The 18,304-nt window shown below is 36.7% G+C and overlaps 1 protein-coding gene across 2 annotated transcripts in view; it reads right to left on the minus strand.

Annotated features, from left to right (window-relative positions):
• Nucleotides 1–18,304, minus strand: part of KLHL2 (kelch like family member 2) — a 105,327-nt gene that overhangs the window by 3,346 nt on the left and 83,677 nt on the right. For both annotated transcript variants that reach the window (XM_059374215.1, XM_059374216.1), the window contains 5 exons: nt 9,266–9,383; nt 4,958–5,155; nt 4,059–4,160; nt 2,676–2,804; nt 1,926–2,066 (listed from right to left, as the gene is read on the minus strand). In XM_059374215.1, coding sequence (XP_059230198.1) covers nt 1,926–2,066; nt 2,676–2,804; nt 4,059–4,160; nt 4,958–5,155; nt 9,266–9,383 — 688 coding nt within the window. The remainder of the gene's footprint in view (nt 1–1,925; nt 2,067–2,675; nt 2,805–4,058; nt 4,161–4,957; nt 5,156–9,265; nt 9,384–18,304) is intronic.

The following is an 18,304-nucleotide window of genomic DNA, read 5'->3' on the forward strand; positions in this document are numbered from 1 at the left end:
TTTGCATACCTAGGCAACTGTTTTCTAAGTATAAATTTTTACAAAGAAAACTGAGTTAAAAAGTAAACTTGTAAAAGCTCTTTATTTTAATATATACTTTAAAAGCATACTTTTAATAATTTTAAACAAGGTTCAGAACTAACTGGTACTAGAGAGCATCACAACAACCAGAGGATGTTGTTCACACACTGGTTTCTGTAGTTTTGTAGATGGTTTTGCTAACCTAATTAACAGATGCTTGTAGATTTTTTTTTAAAGGTTTTATTTATTTGAGAGAGAGAATGAGAGAAAGCGAGAGAGAGCATGAGAAGAGGGAGGGTCAGAGGGAGAAGCAGACTCCGCCAAGCAGGAAGCCTGATGGGGGACTCTATTCTGAGACTCCAGGATCAAAACCTGAGCCAAAGGCAGTCACTTAACTGAGCCACCCAGGCGCCCTGCTTGTAGATTTTTAACATAACAAAATAATGAGTCCAAATCTCTATATAACATTTAAAAGTACTCTACCAATAGTATCTTTTTTCTTTTTGTTAAAGATTTTATTTATTAGAGAGCACAAGCAGGGGAAGTGGCAGAGGAGCAGAGGACCCGATGTGGGGCTCAGTGTGGGGCTCAATCCTAGGACCCTGAAATCATGACCTGTGCCAGAGGCAGACGCTTAACTGACTGAGCCACCCAGGCGCCCCAGCAGTAGTATCTTCTGTGCAAATGGAATGGATTTTCGCTACTCAAATTCAGTTTTGTTACTATTCTAATTTCTTAACAAGAAGCAAATGTGAATTTCTTGACAAGAAGCAAAAGCAAATTTTAATATAGTTCAACTGTTTAAAAAGCAAGAGCAGGATGATAGTTCTACATATACAATTTACTGCCTTATTCTTTTAGCTAGAAGAAATGAGCTAATTTTGATTTGGAAACAATAAAACAGGTAGCAGGGGAAAAAAATCAGACTATTCCAGTGTTTAGGAAAATAATGAAAGCTCAGAATGCAAGGCACAGGTACATATTACTGTGGCTTTTCTAACCTGATATGTATTGGGGTCAAGCACTTATTCTACTTAGGGCCCAGATTTGTGGGTCTTACCATGGTTCTGGATTATCTATAACTAAGAGATTTTTGGTATCTCACCAAATACAACTGACTAGATGATGGGAAAGGTGCTTGTAGTTCCATATACTAGTCTCCCTTCATAATCACACAACTTAATTAGAAATTTTTTTAAAATAAAGAGAGATTAAGAAGAGCATTTGGGGGGGGGTGGCAGGGTGCCTGGGTGGCTCAGTGTGTTGAGCCTCTGCCTTCAGCTCAGGTCATGACTTCAGGGTCCTGGGATCGAGCCCCACATCGGGCTCTCTGCTCAGCAGGGAGCCTGCTTCCCTTCCTCTCTCTCTGCCTGCCTCTCTGCCTACTTGTGATCTCTGTCTGGCAAATAAATAAATAAAATCTTAAAAAAAATAAAATAAAATAAATCAATCTTTTAAAAAATTACTTATTGTTGATGTTGTTTTAGCTTTTCCAATTTCAGAAATCATGAACTATATTAAATTAGGGTTAGCTTCTTCAGATTCAGATAAACTACTAGCTTTTTACCTCATACAAATACTCAACCAGATAAACTCTTGAGGACTGGAACTCCAGTACACAATACATGATATGTATGTATACACTCAAAAATATCTGTGGTAAGAATGAATGAATTTAAGCATCAAATATAGAGGGCTCTTCCTCTGATTTAGTCTACATTATCACCAAAAAGTAGCCACTAAGCTAGGCATTCACTATATAAGATTACTATATGTTTCATTTTAAAGAGCTAATCTACTAGGAAACCCAAACCAGTAAAAGAAGAATGAAAATATACAGCAATGCTAGTAAAACTCCGAATACAAATCAATATAAATTCCATAATTGTAAGCTAGACAGATACCTGCATTTCTTCTGCACATGTTCATATCTGCAACCTGTCTCCATGTATTGGTGGTGGGATCATACACTTCAACACTTTTTCGTACTAAAGGACCATCATGACCCCCAACAGCATACAGTAAGTTGTTTAACACACCAACACCTATAAAACACAAAGAACCAAACTATAGTAGAGTAAAAGTGACAAATTTATAAGATCCTAGGTTTTATTCAAATGATTTTAAAAGTAAGTCAATATTAAAGCACACAAAAAATGGAAATGAATTGGTCTGACAAATGAGAATCTCAGTAAGAACTACTATTCTAAAAAAGGCATGTCGAATACAATAAAAATAGTATGAGGGTGAAACACAAAGAGGGAAGTCCTTTAATATAATGCTTCTGAAAAACAACTTTCACAGTAAAAGCAAACCAGTATTAAAGGATAAAACTTGTAAGAAATGGATATGAAGAGACTTGATTATGAAGTTCAGTAAGAACTAAGAACAAAAACTCAAAGAATGCCAAATAATATAAATAATTAAGTGATACAAGTGCCTTTAATATAGTACTTAGGAATTGTACAAAGTGATATTTAAATATAGCTATCCACCTACCTGCCTAATTCAAAGGAGATTTAACAGTGTCATTAAAATCAGGATATGCAATATATTTTCTGGTAATATAAAAAGCAGCCAATGAATCATTTCACTTGTTTATTAATTCATTCCCATCATTTTCATGTTTTAATCTAAATGAGTTGCCTACATACCGGCTCCGCTCCGTCTGGTACTCATTTCTGCTATATATGACCACTCGTTTGTTGTAGCATTATAGCATTCTACTGTGCTAAGACATTGACGTGAAGCTCCATCATAACCCCCTACGGCATAGAGCAAACCTAAACATGGAATCACAAAGAAAGCCAGAATCATCAAAAGCTATTTCTTCAAGGCATTAAGTATTTTCCTCTACAATAGCAGTTTCTCTTTTATTATTTTTATAAACTATAAAGATACTCCCTAGTGGTGACCAAAGGCATTATAAAACCACGTTATGAAGCTCTGCAGGGCATCTCTGATGATATTAACTTAAAATTTTCATCAACAAATCTGAAAAATAACGTACATTCATGCATCTTTGGATAACATTTGGTAAGGAAACAATATCGTGAGAAACAAATACCTTGGTAATCTTAGTAAAATGGGAAAAAAAGTTAAATCAAAAATTAATATCAGTATACAGTGAAATATTATTTGGCGATAAAAAGAAATGAGGTACTGGTAAATGCTACAACACAGATGAACTCCAAAAAACATTACTTTAAATCAAAGAAGCCAATCACAAAAGAGCACATACTGTATTATTTCATTAATATGAAATGTCCATTAGTGGGAAATTTATACATAGACAAAGTAGATTAGTGGCTGCTGAGAGCTGGGGAGATGGGGGTGACAGCTAAGGGAAGTGGGGCTGCTGCTTGGGGGAATAAAAATGTTCTAAAATGAATTGTGATGTGTGCACATTGAAATGTACACTTTAAATGGGTGAATTGTATGGTATGTGAATTATATTGCAATAAAGCTGTTCTAAAAAAAAGTACAAAGAATTATACCAATAGTGGGGAAGGAGTGAGAACCCACAAATCTGCCAAGGGAGATTTAAAATTTAAAAAAATTGCACCAAAAAATAATAGTTACAACCTTTCTTAAGCTCTTTCGGTGGACAAGGTAGGATATAAATAATTGTGGCAACCCATCCTCCTAAATGTGAAACAGCCTTTCTCCAGCAATAAAATTTTGCACATATGTCCTCTGATTTGTTCCCTTAACAACTGAATTGAGAGCAGTTAACAGTTTTATATAGGTTACAAACACAGAGAGAGAGAGAGAAAAAAAAGAATGGGATGAAAAAGAGGACAGAAGGAGAAAAAGGAGGACTGGAGAACAAGGGCTTCCACAGTTTAGTTTATATACACAAGCCAATTTTTAAAAAATGATAAAATTTTACAGCGGCTCTTCCTTTCCTTGTTTAAATGATCATGTGCTTGCCCATTGAGAAAACTGGTGTTCAGATTATTGGAAGGATCACTCTTAGCAATCAAAAAGTCATACGTGCCTGGAAAAATTCACCTGAAACAACTATCAGCACCCACCTCCGACAACACCGACACCCACGCTGCTCCTCCTCGTGTTCATTGGAGCCACGTGAAACCACTCATTAGACTTTATATTATATGCTTCCACAGATGATAAACCTGTAATAAAGCACAATGTTCTTCATTTCCTCCTCTAACAAAAAAAAGTAAGGTAACTGTTCCTTTACATATATTACTAGGGAAAAGTACTTCAGGTATGTTAAATTGGTCTAAATTAAAAGAGGAAAATGGTGGAATGTAAACAGCAATTACATGATACAAGGACTAACCTTTTTTCCCCAGGGCTCCTATCCAAGCTACTGACACTTCTTAGCTTTTTAAACATGGTAAGAGGACAGTGATACGCATAAAGAAGAAAATTTATAGACTTAAGTACTCTTCCACTATTTAAAAGAACTCTTAAAAAAATATTTATTTATTTATTTGAGAAAGAGAGTACGTGAGCACAGAGGGAGAGGGAGAAGCTGAGCAGGTAGCCCAATGCGGAACTTGATCCGAGGACCCAGGATCATAACCTGAGCCCAAGGCAGATGCTTAACTGACTGAACCACCCATGCACCCCTTAAAAGAACTCTTGACGGGAGCTTTTAAACTTACCTTCATAATACCTGTTAAAACACTCAAAAGTCTCCTACTAAATTTGCCACAATTTATTCCCTAAACATGATTGCTACGTTAATTTTTTTTTTTTTTTTAGATTTTATTTATTTATTTGACAGACAGAGATCACAAGTAGTCAGAGAGGCAGGCAGAGAGAGAGAGGAAGGGAAGCAGGCTCCCTGCTGAGCAGAGAGCCTGATGCGGAGCCTGATGTGGGGCTCGATCCCACTGAGCCACCCAGGCGCTCCTGCTATGTTAATTTTAATACAAGATAGAAAAGACCAAAAGAAAGCTACCTGTGCTGCCATCAAAGCCTCCCACAGCATACAACAATCCATTCAGTACAGCAGCTCCCAAAGTGCTTCTGCGGTCCTGCATGTTTGCAACGCTGGTCCACTGATCTTTCACGGGGTCATAGGAATCTACAGTGCGGACTCTCAAAGAGCCATTAAAGCCACCGACAGCAAAAACAAGCCCAGCCATGTAAACCATCCCTGCCAAAGAAATCCAGCAGTTAACTATGAGTATGCAGCCAGACAACCCCACTATCTTAAGGCTGCGTCCCCCTAAGTCCACAGCTGTTGTCAGAAAACAAACTGCTCTTAGGAGAACACCAACTAAATAGAACTCTATTCATTAGCAAGAATATCTAAGCACTATATTGTCCTCCTTTCCAAGATTATTAAAAAATGCAGTGGTGTGGGCTGAGGCATTATTTTGACTCTTGGCTTTTTCAAATATTTATTTACAGACTTAAATACTGAGGCAATATTTGCCAACTGCTTAAACCTGTATACAGCTCCCACACCTTTCAATTTTGGATCTTCCACTCTATATGTTTATTCTCAATTTGCATAATGTACTGCCAGTTTATCATGTTAATGAGCTAAATCAGGGGCTGTGTAGAAACTATGAGCCAGGAGTGGTTTTTACATTTTTTAATTGGTGAAAAACAACCAAAAGAAAACAAGTATTTTGTGACAGGAAAAATTACACGAAATGCAAATTTCTACACCCATAAAGTCTCACTGGAACACAGCCCCACCCATTCATTTATGTAGTGTCTAGGACTGCTTTCACACTGCAGTGGCACTTGAGCTGTGACAGAGACCATATAACCCACAAAGCCTGAAGTACTTATTTTCTGGTATGGTAAAAAGTTTGCTGACCCTGGGCTAATGAGAGGTTAGGGAATCCCTGGATGGAGAAGCCAAGTTGCTAGCCTCTGGGTTGAATCACTTTCTCACTTCTCTAAGCTTTTTCCTGTGGTTGTCCTGATCTGAGCAGCTCCTCTTACCACCCATTCTGCTTTCTTCAAGTTTCAAGTCCCAGTGAAAGTTCCACGTTCTCTCGAACTACTTTAGCCTGAAGAGATTACCTCTAGCTCCTGAACCCCCCAGAGCAAATTGCACCTAGATACGCATTTGAGGTTAGTAAATCTCGCACAGTCTGAATTTTCATCACTATACACTGTTCCAAGTTTTACTGGTCTTCAATTCTGTAGTGCTTCTGTCACGGCTCAGCTTGGGGCAGGCACAGTGCCTGACAGTTCTCTGAATCCAGCTGGGAGACCAGGAATCAGCAGTCCAAAGTGCTGACCAGCTCAATGTTCCATATGATGTCATCAGGCAAGGCACAGACCACGAACCCCGACTGTCTTAGCCTGTGGTGCTTGATTCCCCAGCTCCCAAAATATGTATGGATGTGCAGTCCTTCCTATGGCATGAAGACTCTTTACAGTTCAAATGAAACTGCCTGTGTTGGCAGCTCTCTGTCGGGGAAAGGAATGACTTTTCAGTCCCTGGTTCGATGAGGAAATGAATACTCAAGTTACTTTCCGGCAAATCTCAAGGATTTGAGGAGAGCTGTGGGCAACAGACAATTTAAGTACACAGAGAACTAATGAATGATGAAGAGTAACCCCTGGATTTCCTGTGTGCCCTTGATAAAGAAAATGTGGTATTTCTCCTATGAGGGAACAGAGCAAGCAGGCAGTATGAATCATGAGGAACGCTGGGGAGTGTTCACTGTGGGAATCTGGACCACTGCAGTGTTCATTTTCTTTTCTCTCCAAACAAAACAAAAATCATGTCTCAGAGATATACAATATGCTTAGCAAGTGCTAGGGTATTTCAGGTGATAAGGAAGAAAACGACGTATTGAGTCCAAACACTCTGGGTGGAGAGGGAGTGAACTAAAAGAACTGATACTCCCTAAAGTTACAGGGAAGCCCCCAAAAGTTTGAGTAATTTGGCCAGAATTCCACAGTTAAAGGGCATCAACTCCAGTCTGAAGTGGGTGGGGAGGCACATTGTGCCTTTCACGAGGGCACAATGAAGGTAAAATTTACGCATGAAAAATACACTTTGGAATGGACCTAGTCTAATGAGTTATGATGCAATAAAAAGGAAATTGAATCAGGAATCAGATATGAAATGAGAAACCAGTTATAAATATCAGGAAAGACTCCAACAGTAACAATAAAGAAAAAAATATCAAAGAATGACCTTGCCAAGAAACATCAGAACCATATGAAGAAAATGTTAAAAATCTGAAGAAGCAGCAAGTCCTATCACCAGTCATGTAACTAGTCCCATCGTATCTTAAAACAAATTATAAAGTATAATAATTATAATGATAACTGCTCTATTTTGAAGCATAAATAGACAAGATGAGTCAATGGAACAGGACTGAATATTCAGAATAAAACCAAATAAATGTAGAAACTTAGTATATGATAAAGGCAGCATTTCAAATGAATGGGAAAAGCTGAATTAGCCAATAAAAAATCTTCGAACTGGCTACCATTAAAAAAAACTAATTCTACATCTTCAAAATAAAGTCTAGATGTTTCTGATGTGGATATAAAAATTAAAATTCTGCAAATACTACAAAAATTCGTATTTTAAAATATAATTTTGTTTTAGGGGAGAAACCTAGCAGACACCACCTTAACCAAGTGACTGAGGTTAACATCACCAGAGATAATCATGATAATCTCCATCTAATCATGAGACAACATCAAAGTGAGAGACATTCTTCAAAACACCTAACCAAGGAATTAAGGGCATGAAAGATAAGGAAAGACTACAGAGCTATCACAGATCAGAAGAGACTAAGAAAATATGACAAATGCAATATGGGTTTCTGAAACAGAATAAGGACATTAATAAAAAAATTCATAAAATATGAAGTCTGTAGTTTAGTTTAAATAGTAATGTACCAATGCTAATTCCTTAGTTTTGCAAATCATATCAGTTGTATAATATATTAACATTAAGAAATGAATATATCAGAACACTTCATAGTATCTTTGCAATTCCTAAGTGTAAAATTATTTCAACATAAAAAGCTTAAAAATAACTTGTTTTTTTAAATAATTTTTTGACTTAAATAAAAAACACGTATATACACACTAACACAAATAGTTTTGAGTAAGCCCTTTCTACACAATGAATCCTTAAATCCAAAGGCAAACCTTGATGTACAGAATTTCATAAAATGGCAAATATTTTATGTGGTGAAAATAACACAAGTAAAATCAAAAAAGAAAAGATTAATACAAATAAATATTCACACCACATATGACAAACAAAAATGATACTTTTCTTACCATATTATGTCAAACCAGTGAAATAACAAAAAATGGCAAAAATCATAAACTGACAATTCAGAAAGATGTTAAGCTCTCCTCATAATAAAGGAAGTACAAGGTAAGATGAGATAATATTTTCCATCTACCAGAGTGGCAAAACTCAAAATATTTAATCCAAGGTGGTGTTGGGAATGTAGGGAAATGGGTACCTTCATATTTTACTATTTGTGGTAGTAATAATTGGTGTTTGCTCTTAGGATACCCTTTGAATCAGGGTATCCTGATTAAGCTCTAGAGTTTTACACCACTAAAATATATTGGCATATGTACTTAATTGTCAGGGATTCATTGTAGCACTGTTTAGAATGCAAGATTAAAAACAATTTTAATGTTCAACAAAAATTAGCAACAACTATACTACATCCAGACCCACCCCCAAATATTAAACAGCTCTTAAAGAATGAGATAACTATGCTGCTATGTAACCATCACCAAGTAACCAAGATAAACTGCTAAAGTACTACATTCCATTTGCTATGGGAGCCATGAATTATGGAGTTTGTTTGAAGAACCCTTACGGGTTTACAACTGCCTTTCTGCTTGCAGTTTTGGCTAAATAAAGTCTATTTCAACAAATGTTTATAAAATGCATGCCTGGAAGAAGGCAACTAACTGCGCATTATATAGCAAAGTCAGGAATCTCTTAGAACAAAGGGTCCCAACCTAAAGAATTATTTCTCAACATTTGAGGAAAGGTAACCACGAAAATATCCAGCAAATTGCTAGCTATGCCATCTTCTACTAGAGAATCAGAAAGGTATGCAAAGATGAAGACTGAAGGCTTTCCCCAACAATGTCTTGGGGCATATCTTGGGGCATATCATATTCATGACATACCTATTTTAATCAAAGCTTTTCTAGTAAAGAGTCTTCTAATTAATAAAATAAGACAGAGTGAAGCTCCCAATGATGCAATAGCAGAGAAATGACCACAATGCATCATGCTTACCTGCCCTACATCTCCTGGAAGGTAATTCTGCTACTTGGTGCCATCGCTCTTCTTTAAAGTCATAGCATTCCACACTTCGGATAGCCTTTGGTGCTTGGCCCCCAACTACCACCATCAACTGGAATGGCAGAAATGTAAGCACTTGAATAAGCAACTATTGCATATAGAGGGATTTAAAATGTCCTACAAAGACACTGATGTGGAGAGTGTTAGGATGAAAATGGTAGGGTGAGCTGGGGAAAAACCACCACCTAGTCAACACTTAATAAACATCAACAAAGGGGGCACATGTTAGAACTACAATTCTATTATCTAGCACATTTAGTCAAAAATAAGGATTTCAGAAACTAGACTAAGTTTCTGATCCTTCAAGCAAAAGCAGTATTAAAGCCAAAAACAGCAGGCACTCAGCACTGGCAAGGCTGCAATATGTCATAGGGCTTGCTATAAACTAGACCCTGGCTTTGTAATGACCAGGGATTAGGTCTCCACAATTCAGAAGAACAGACAGAAGTGAAATCTATGTTAGTAGGTAGGTGAAATGAAAAGGGCAGTAAGGTATTAAAAGAAACATGAAAAAAGGAAAATAAAAAACTATTGAAAAGGGGGGGAGTAACTGAATGGAGTTCACAAGAGAACATACATTTCTAGATCTCAAGTAGAGACCTCCTTTGATGCCACACAAAAAAAAAATCAATCTAAAGGACAGATAATGGAGATACCTGGAATCATAATGAATGAATGTACAATAGGCTAGTGTTAAGAATAAACAAGGTCTACAAATTTCCTCAGTTCAATTCAACTATTCACTAAGTGCCTATCATCTATATTTGTCCAGAACTGTGCTAGGTATCATACACATAAGAAATACAAGATAGTCTCTACCTCCCAAGAGCTTACAGATCTCACTAAGGAGACAAGACCCATGAAGTAATTCAAGAACAATATACAATTATGCATGACCAAAAAGGTATATGATTAGTATAGACATGAATCGCTAATGCTGATCAGAAAATGGAATGTTGCCATAATTCAGTGAAGGCTTCCTGGAGGGGTGAAACCTTGAGAGACAGATGGAATTTAGCTGTCACTGGGTTTGTCTTTTACCGAGTATGAAGGGGCACTCTTTGGCAACACTGAAAACACAGCTATCAAATTGGAAGAACATAAAAGTTAATGATATCACGCATGGAAAACTTTAAAGAATGGCAAGGACCTCAGGGGAAAGATGATGTGATGATAGGAGGAAACAGATGTTCAAAGGAAATAAAAAGTCAACACAAAAGGAGATGGAATCACTCATACATACAAAAAGGGGAGGTTTGCTTAGCAAAGCAATGACCTACCTGTACTTAGAACTACAGAAAGATGGGTATGGCGAAAACATGATTCCTGAATCAGAGTAAATCCCGAGTTTCCAAAAAGAAGACTCTTTTAGTAATTTATCAACTGGAGAGTAGAAGAAATTTTAAGGTCTTCAAAAAGAAGACTGGGCATAGACCAATAACATTTTTTTCAGATATGTCATTCTTCTAATGTTGATGCAAATAAGGAAGAATTAAGAAAATCTGCAATACTCTCCCTGCTTTCACCAAGCGGAAAAAAGGGGAGGGGGAGAAGAAAGGCAGGTTGTAAAATCATAGAGGTAGGACAGACAGAAAGATCATCCCCATATCCAGCTATTTATGTAAGATCGATCAGCATTTAAACTTCTAAACACTGCCTAGCAGTTAGGCAATAGTTATCAAAGGCTTGGTTAACATCTCTGAAGATCACTTTTACAGAACAAATCTCTGAAGGCAATACTTTTCAAAAAATCAGAAAAAATACTGATTTATTAGATTTCATGATTCTCAAACATTGAATCTCACACTTTCCATGCAGTGGTTCTCTTCTGCACATCACAATGAGGACAGAAGGGAAAACGCACTAATGAATACAGAGAATGGCAGTATTATCTATCCTGAGCTCACCCAAGAACAGCAGAATGAGGTGAGGATTTGGGACTCCCAGGAATCAGAGAGAAGAGGGACAAAGAATGGATAATGGGAACACAAGAGAGCAGGGATATTTGTATGAGATCAAGAGACTGCATTAAAAACCACTGTGCTACCAACCATCAAAACAAGTGATCATGACTCTGGCACCACAGTTATTTGTAAAAGGCATCTGATCTGTTTTGAGAAACACCAAACTAATTATGCTAATATAAAGGAACAGAAAACTGGAAACATTTTTTTGTACAGTAAAGTTCAATGTGACATGTTTAAGGAAGGCAAGAGGTAGGGGAGTTAAACAAACCCAAGCGACCATCCTAAAATGCATATTAAACTTTGTTTTCTCGTTTTCTTCACCTACTAAATATTAGGTAGAAAATGCCTCCCGAAAAATCAAGTTTCATAATTTCCCAGTTGGAAATCTGAACAGATATCCTGAGTAAAATGAATACATACACAGAAATAATATGGTAACATTTCTAAAAATACAGACTCCAAAGTGAAAAGGCAACAAAGGACAGGAGCAAACATAGTTTCTCACTATGATGTCCGAATCCAAGAGTGCCTTACACACTCCCAATATTGTTCACTGAAGAAGCAAAACTAATGTATGAGAGATAAAAAGAATCATTCATGCAAATCCGTATGATTCCATAAAATCAGAGCCTAATATAAAAAGTACTAAGTCACTGTCATGGAAGAAATATTACTGAATATTGCAAAAGTTTCCTTAGCACTACTTCCACATTTTGTCTGATTTGACTTATCAATACCATGATAAAATGAATCATTATTATAAAATATGTAAGCATGAGAAATTAATGTTTACATTATTCTTACCTACCTATTCAGAATTAATCTTGAATATAACCACTCTAAAATGGCAGTGTGCTGAAAGAGCATCCAATATAAGTATCTTTTCAAAAATATGTGTAAAGAAATTTTTAAAAATTATTTTTATTAATAAATAAATAAAATTGTTTTTATTAACATGTAATGTACTGTTTGCCCCAGGGGTACAGATCTGTGAATTATCATATCAGGCTTACACACTTCACAGCGCTCACCATAGCACATACCCACCCCAATGTCCATAACCCAACCACCCTCTCCCTACTCTCTCTCAGCAACCCTCAGTTTGTTTTGTGAGATTAAGAGTCTCTTATGGTTTGTCTCCCTCCTGGTCCCATCTTGTTTCATTTTTTCCTTCCCTATCCCCACAACCCCTACCCTGCCTCTCAAATTCCTCATATCAAAGAGATTCATATGATAATTCTTTCTCTGGTTGACTTATTTCGCTCAGCATAATACCCTCTAGTTCCATCCACGTCATTGCAAATGGCAAGATTTCATTTCTTTTGATGGCTGCATAATTCCATTGTGTATATATACTACATCTTCTTGATCCATTCATCTGTTGATGGACGTCTAGGTTCTTTCCATACTTTGGCTACTGTGGACATTGCTGCTATAAACATTCGGGTGCACATGCCCCTTCAGATCACTACATTTGTATCTTTAGGGTAAATACCCAGTAGTGTGATTGCTGGGTCATAAGGTATCTCTATTTTCAACTTTTTGAGGAACCACAACACTGTTTTCCAAAGTGGTAAACAAGCTTGCATTCCCACCAACAGTGTAGGAAGGTTCCCCTTTCTCTGCATCCTTTCCCAACATGTCACTTCCTGACCTGTTAGTTTTAGTTATTTTGACTGGTGTGAGGTGGTTTCATCTCATTGTGGTTTTGATTTCTATTTCCCCGATGCTGAGTGACGTGGAGCACTTTTCATTTGTCTGTTGACCATCTGGCTGTCTTCTTTGCAGAAATGTATGTACATGTCTTCTGCCCATTTTTTCATTGGATTATTTGGTCTTTGGGTGTTGAGTTTGATAAGTTCTTTATAGATTTTGGACACTAGCCCTTTATCTGATATGTCATTTGTGAATATCTTCTCCCATTCTGTCAGCTACTTTTGGTTTTGTTAAATGTTTCCTTTGCTGTGCAAAAGCTTTTGATCTGGATGAAGTCCCAATAGTTCATTTTTACCCTTGCTTCCCTTGCCTTTGGCAATGTTTCTAGGAAGAAGTTGCTGCAACTGAGGTCGAAGAGGTTGTTGCCTGTGTTCTCCTCAAGAATTCTGATGGATTTCTGTCTCACACTGAGGGTCTTTCATCCATTTTGAGTCTATTTTTGTGTGTAGTGCAAGGAAATGGTTCAGTTCCATTCTTCTGCAGGTGGCTGTCCAGTTTTCCCAAAACCATTTGTTGAAGAGATTGTCTTTTTTTCCATTGGACATTCTTTCATGCAATTCTTTTTTCAAGCATTTCAAGCATTCTTTCATGCTTTGTCAAAGATTAGTTGACCACAGAGTAGAGGGTCCATTTCTGGGCTCTCCATTCTTTTCCCTTGAGTTATGTGTCTGTTTTGGGGCCAGTACCATACTGTCTTGATGATTACAGCTTTGTAATAGAACTTCAAGTCTGGAATTGTGATGCCACCAACTCTGGCTTTCTTTTTCAACATTCCTCTGGCTATTCGGGGGTCTTTTCTGGTTCCAAATAAATTTTAGGATTATTTGTTCCATTTCTGTGAAAAAAATTGATGGTATTTTGATAGGGATTGCATTATATGTGTAGATTGCTAAAGGAAGCACAGACATTTTCACAATATTTGTTCTTCCAATCCATAAGAATGGAATGGTTTTCCATTTCTTTGTGTCTTCCTCACTCTCTTTCATGAGTAGTTTATATTTTTCTGAGTACAGATTCTTTGCCTCTTTGGTTAGCTTTATTCCTAGGTATCTTATGGTTTTGGGTGCAATTGTAAATGGGATCAACTCCTTAATTTCTCTTTCTTCTGTCTTGCTGTCTGTGTATAGAAATGCAACTGATTTCTGTACATTGACTTTATATCCTGACACTTTACTCAATTCCTATATGAATTCTAGCAGTTTTGGAGTGGAGTCTTTTGGGTTTTCCACATAAAGTATCATATCATCTGCAAAGAGTGAGAGTTTGAGTTCTTCTTTGTCAATTCAGATGCCTTTTGTTGTTGTTGTTGTTATCTGACTGCTGAGGCTAGAATTTCCAGTACTATGCTGAATAGCAGTGGTGATAGTGGACATCCCTGCCCTGTTCCTGAACTTAGGGGAAAAGCTCTCAGTTTTTCCCCATTGAGAATGAAATTCACTGTTGTTTTTTCATAGATAGCTTTGATGATATTGAGGTATATACCCTCTATCCCTACACTTTGAAGAGTTTTGATCAAGAAAGGATGCTGTACTTTGTCAAATGCTTTTTCAGCATCTATTAGTATCATATGGTTCTTATTCGTTTTTTTTTTATTAATGTGTTGTATCACATTGATTGATTTATGGATGTTGAACCAAACTTGTAGCCCAGGAATAAATCCTACTTGGGTCATGGTGAATAATCCTTTTAATGTACTGTTGGATCTTATTGGCTAGTATTTTGGTGAGACTTTTTGCATCCGTGTTCATCAAAGATATTGGTCTGTAATTCTCCTTTTTGATGGAGCCTTCATCTGGTTTTGGGATCAAGGTAATGTTGGCCTTATAATGAGTTTGGAAGTTTTCCTTCCATTTCTATTTTTTGGTACAGTTTCAGGAGAATAGGTATTAATTCTTCTTTAAATGTTTGGTAGAAATCCCCTGGGAAGCCATCTGGCCTTGGGCTCTTGATGTTGGGAGATTTTTGATGATTGTTTCAATCTCCTTACTGGTTATGGGTCTGTTCAGGTTTTCTGTTTCTTCCTGGTTCAGTTTTGGTAGTTTATATATCTCCAGGAATGCATCCATTTCTTCCAGATTGTCAAATCTGCTGGCGTATAGTTGCTCATATGTTCTATAATTGTTTGTATTTCTTTGGTGTTGGTTGTGATCACTCCTCTTTCATTCATGATTATATTTATTTGGGTCCTTTCTCTTTTCTTTTTGATAAGTCTGGCCAGGGGTTTATCAATCTTATTAATTCTTTCAAGGAACCAGCTCCTACTTTTTATTTGGTCTACTCTTCTTTTGGTTTCTATTTCATTGATTTCTGCTCTGATCTTTATTATTTCTCTTCTCCTGCTGGATTTAGGCTTTCTTTACTGTTCTTTCTCCAGCTTCTTTAGGTGTAGGGTTAGGTTGTGTACTTTAGACCATCCTTGTTTCTTGACAAAGGCTTGCATCGCTATATACTTTTCTCTCAGGACCGCCTTTGCTATGCCCCAAAGATTTTGAACAGTTGTCTGTTCATTTTCATTTGTTTCCACGAATTTTTTCAATTCTTCTTTAATTTCCGGTTTGACCCATTCATTCTTTAGTAGGATGCTCTTTAACCTCCATGTATTTGAGTTCTTTCCGACTTTCCTCTTGTGACTGAGTTCTAGCTTCAGAGCATTGTGGTCTGAAAATATGCAGGGAATGATCCCAGTCTTTTGGTACCAGTTGAGACCTGATTTGTGACCCAGGATGTGATCTATTCTGGAGAATGTTTCATGTGCACTATAGGAGAATGTGTATTCTGTTGCTTTGGGATGGAATTTTCTGAATATATCTGTGATGTCCATCGGGTCCAGTGTGTCATTTAAGGCCTTTATTTCCTTGTTGATCTTTTGCTTAGATGATCTGTTCATTTCAGTGTGGGGGGGGTGTTAAAGTCCCATACTATTATTGTATTATTGTCAATGTGTTTCTTTGATTTTGTTATTAATTTGTTTATATAGTTGGCTGCTCCCATGTTAGAAGCATAAATATTTACAATTGTTAGATCTTCTTGTTGGACAGACCCTTTAAGTAAAATATAGTGTCCTTCCTTATCTCTTATTATAGTCCTTGGCTTAAAATCTTATTTATCTGATATAAAGATTGCCACCCCAGCTTTCTTCTGATGTCCATAAGCATGGTAAATTGTTTTCCTCACTTTAAATCTGTCTTTGGGTCTAAAATGAGTTTCTTGTAGACAGCATATCAATCAGTCTTGTTTTTTTACCGTGTCTTTTGACTGGGGCATTTAGCCCATTTACATTCAGGGTAAGTATTGAAAGAGACGAATTTAGTGCCATTGTATTGCCTGTAAGGTGACTGTTATTTTATATTGTTTCTGTTCCTTTCTGGTTTACTATTTTTAGGCTCTCTCTTTGCTTAGAGGACCCCTTTCAATATTTCCTATAGGGCTGGCTGGTGTTTGTAAATTCTTTTAATTTTTGTTTGTCCTGGAAGCTTTTTCTCTCTCCTATTTTCAGTGATAGCCTGGCTGGATATAGTATTCTTGGCTGCATATTTTTCTCATTTACTGCTCTGAATATATCATGCCAGTTCTTTCTGGCCTGCCAGATCTCTGTGGATAAGTCTGATGCTAATCTAATATTTCTACCATTGTATGTTACAGACTTCTTGTCCCCAGCTGCTTTCAGAATTTTCTCTTTGTCACTAAGACTTACAAGTTTTACTATTAGATGGTGAGGTGTGGACCTATTTTTACTGATTTTGAGTGGGGTTCCTGTGCCTCCTGGATTTTGATGCTTGTTCCCTTTGCCATATTAGGGAAATTCTCTACTATAATTTGCTGCAATATACCTTCTACCTTTCTTTCTCTTCCTTCTTCTTTTGGGATCACAATTATTCTAATGTTGTTTCATCTTATGGTATCACTTATCTCTCAAATTCTCCCCACGTGGTCAAGTAGTTGTTTGTTTCTCTTTTGCTCAGCTTCTTTATTCTCCTTCATTTGGTCTTCTATATCACTAATTCTCTCTTCTGCCTCATTTATTCTAGCAGTAAGAGTTTCCATTTTTTATTGCACCTCATTATTAGCTTTTTTTATTTCAACTTGGTTAGATTTTAGTTCTTTTATTTCTCCAGAAAGATTCACGAATATCTTCCATGCTTTTTTCAAGCCCAGCTGGCACACTGATAATCATCATTCTGAACTCTATTTCTGACATATTACCAATGTCTGTATTGATTAGGTTACTAGCTGTTGGTACTACCTCTTGTTCTTTTTTTTGTGGTGAGTTTTTCCACCTTGTCATTTTATCCAGATAGGAGTATATGAATGAGAGAGTAAAATACTAGAAGGGTGGCAAGGACCCCAGAAAAATATACACTAACCAAATCAGAAGTTACCCAAAACTGGAGGGGAGAAATAAGGGGGAAAAATACAAAATTAACAAAATTTATATATTGGACTAGCGAATAGAACAGAGCCACCCACTTGATCTTGGATGTATTCTGGTGTCTTAGAAGAAACTAGCTCCCAAAACTTTAAGGAAAGAAAGACTTATATATATCCAAAAATAAGGGTAAACACAATGATGGGATGGAATATGACTGTAAAGATGAAAATTACAAAGTACTGCATGGGCACTGGATATGGTGCATAAACAAGGAATTCTGGAACACTGAAAAGAAATATATATATATGTATATATATATATATGTAAAAAAAATCATAAAAAAAAGATTCTAAAAAAGGAATTGTTAAGTTGGGTGGAAAAGGAAAAAAAAATGGGAGGAGAATGTGATCAGGCTGGAGACTAGAACAAAGCCATGTGCTAATTTAGGGTACATTTTGATCTACTAGAAGAACTTGTATCCCAAAATTTTAAAGAAAAAAAGCTATATGTACACAAAAAATAAGGTTAAATACAATGAAGGAATAAAATATGACTGTAACAATGAAAAATTTTAAAGTTTTTTTAAAAAGTTAGTTAAAATAAAGAGTTAAAATACCTCAAAAGAGGAAAAAGGAAAATTTTTTAAAGTAGAATAAGAAAAAAATAAAATTAAAAAAAAAATTAACTTTGCAAGACTAAAAGGGCTTGGGGATAAAGCCATGAATTCTCTGTGCTGCTTTCCCCTAGCTCTGGAGGGGAGTTCTCCAGAATTCCTCAGTTCTTGTTGATCTGTGAACTTGATCTTGGCTGGATGTTCTTGCTAATCTTCTGTGGGAGGGACCTGTTGCAGTGATTCTCAAATGTCTCTGCCCAAGGCAGACTTTCACCGCCCTTCCCAGGGACCAGGCTAAGTAAACTGCT

The sequence above is a fragment of the Mustela nigripes genome, chromosome 1 (assembly GCF_022355385.1).
Source record: "Mustela nigripes isolate SB6536 chromosome 1, MUSNIG.SB6536, whole genome shotgun sequence".
Classification (NCBI taxonomy): domain Eukaryota; kingdom Metazoa; phylum Chordata; class Mammalia; order Carnivora; family Mustelidae; genus Mustela; species Mustela nigripes.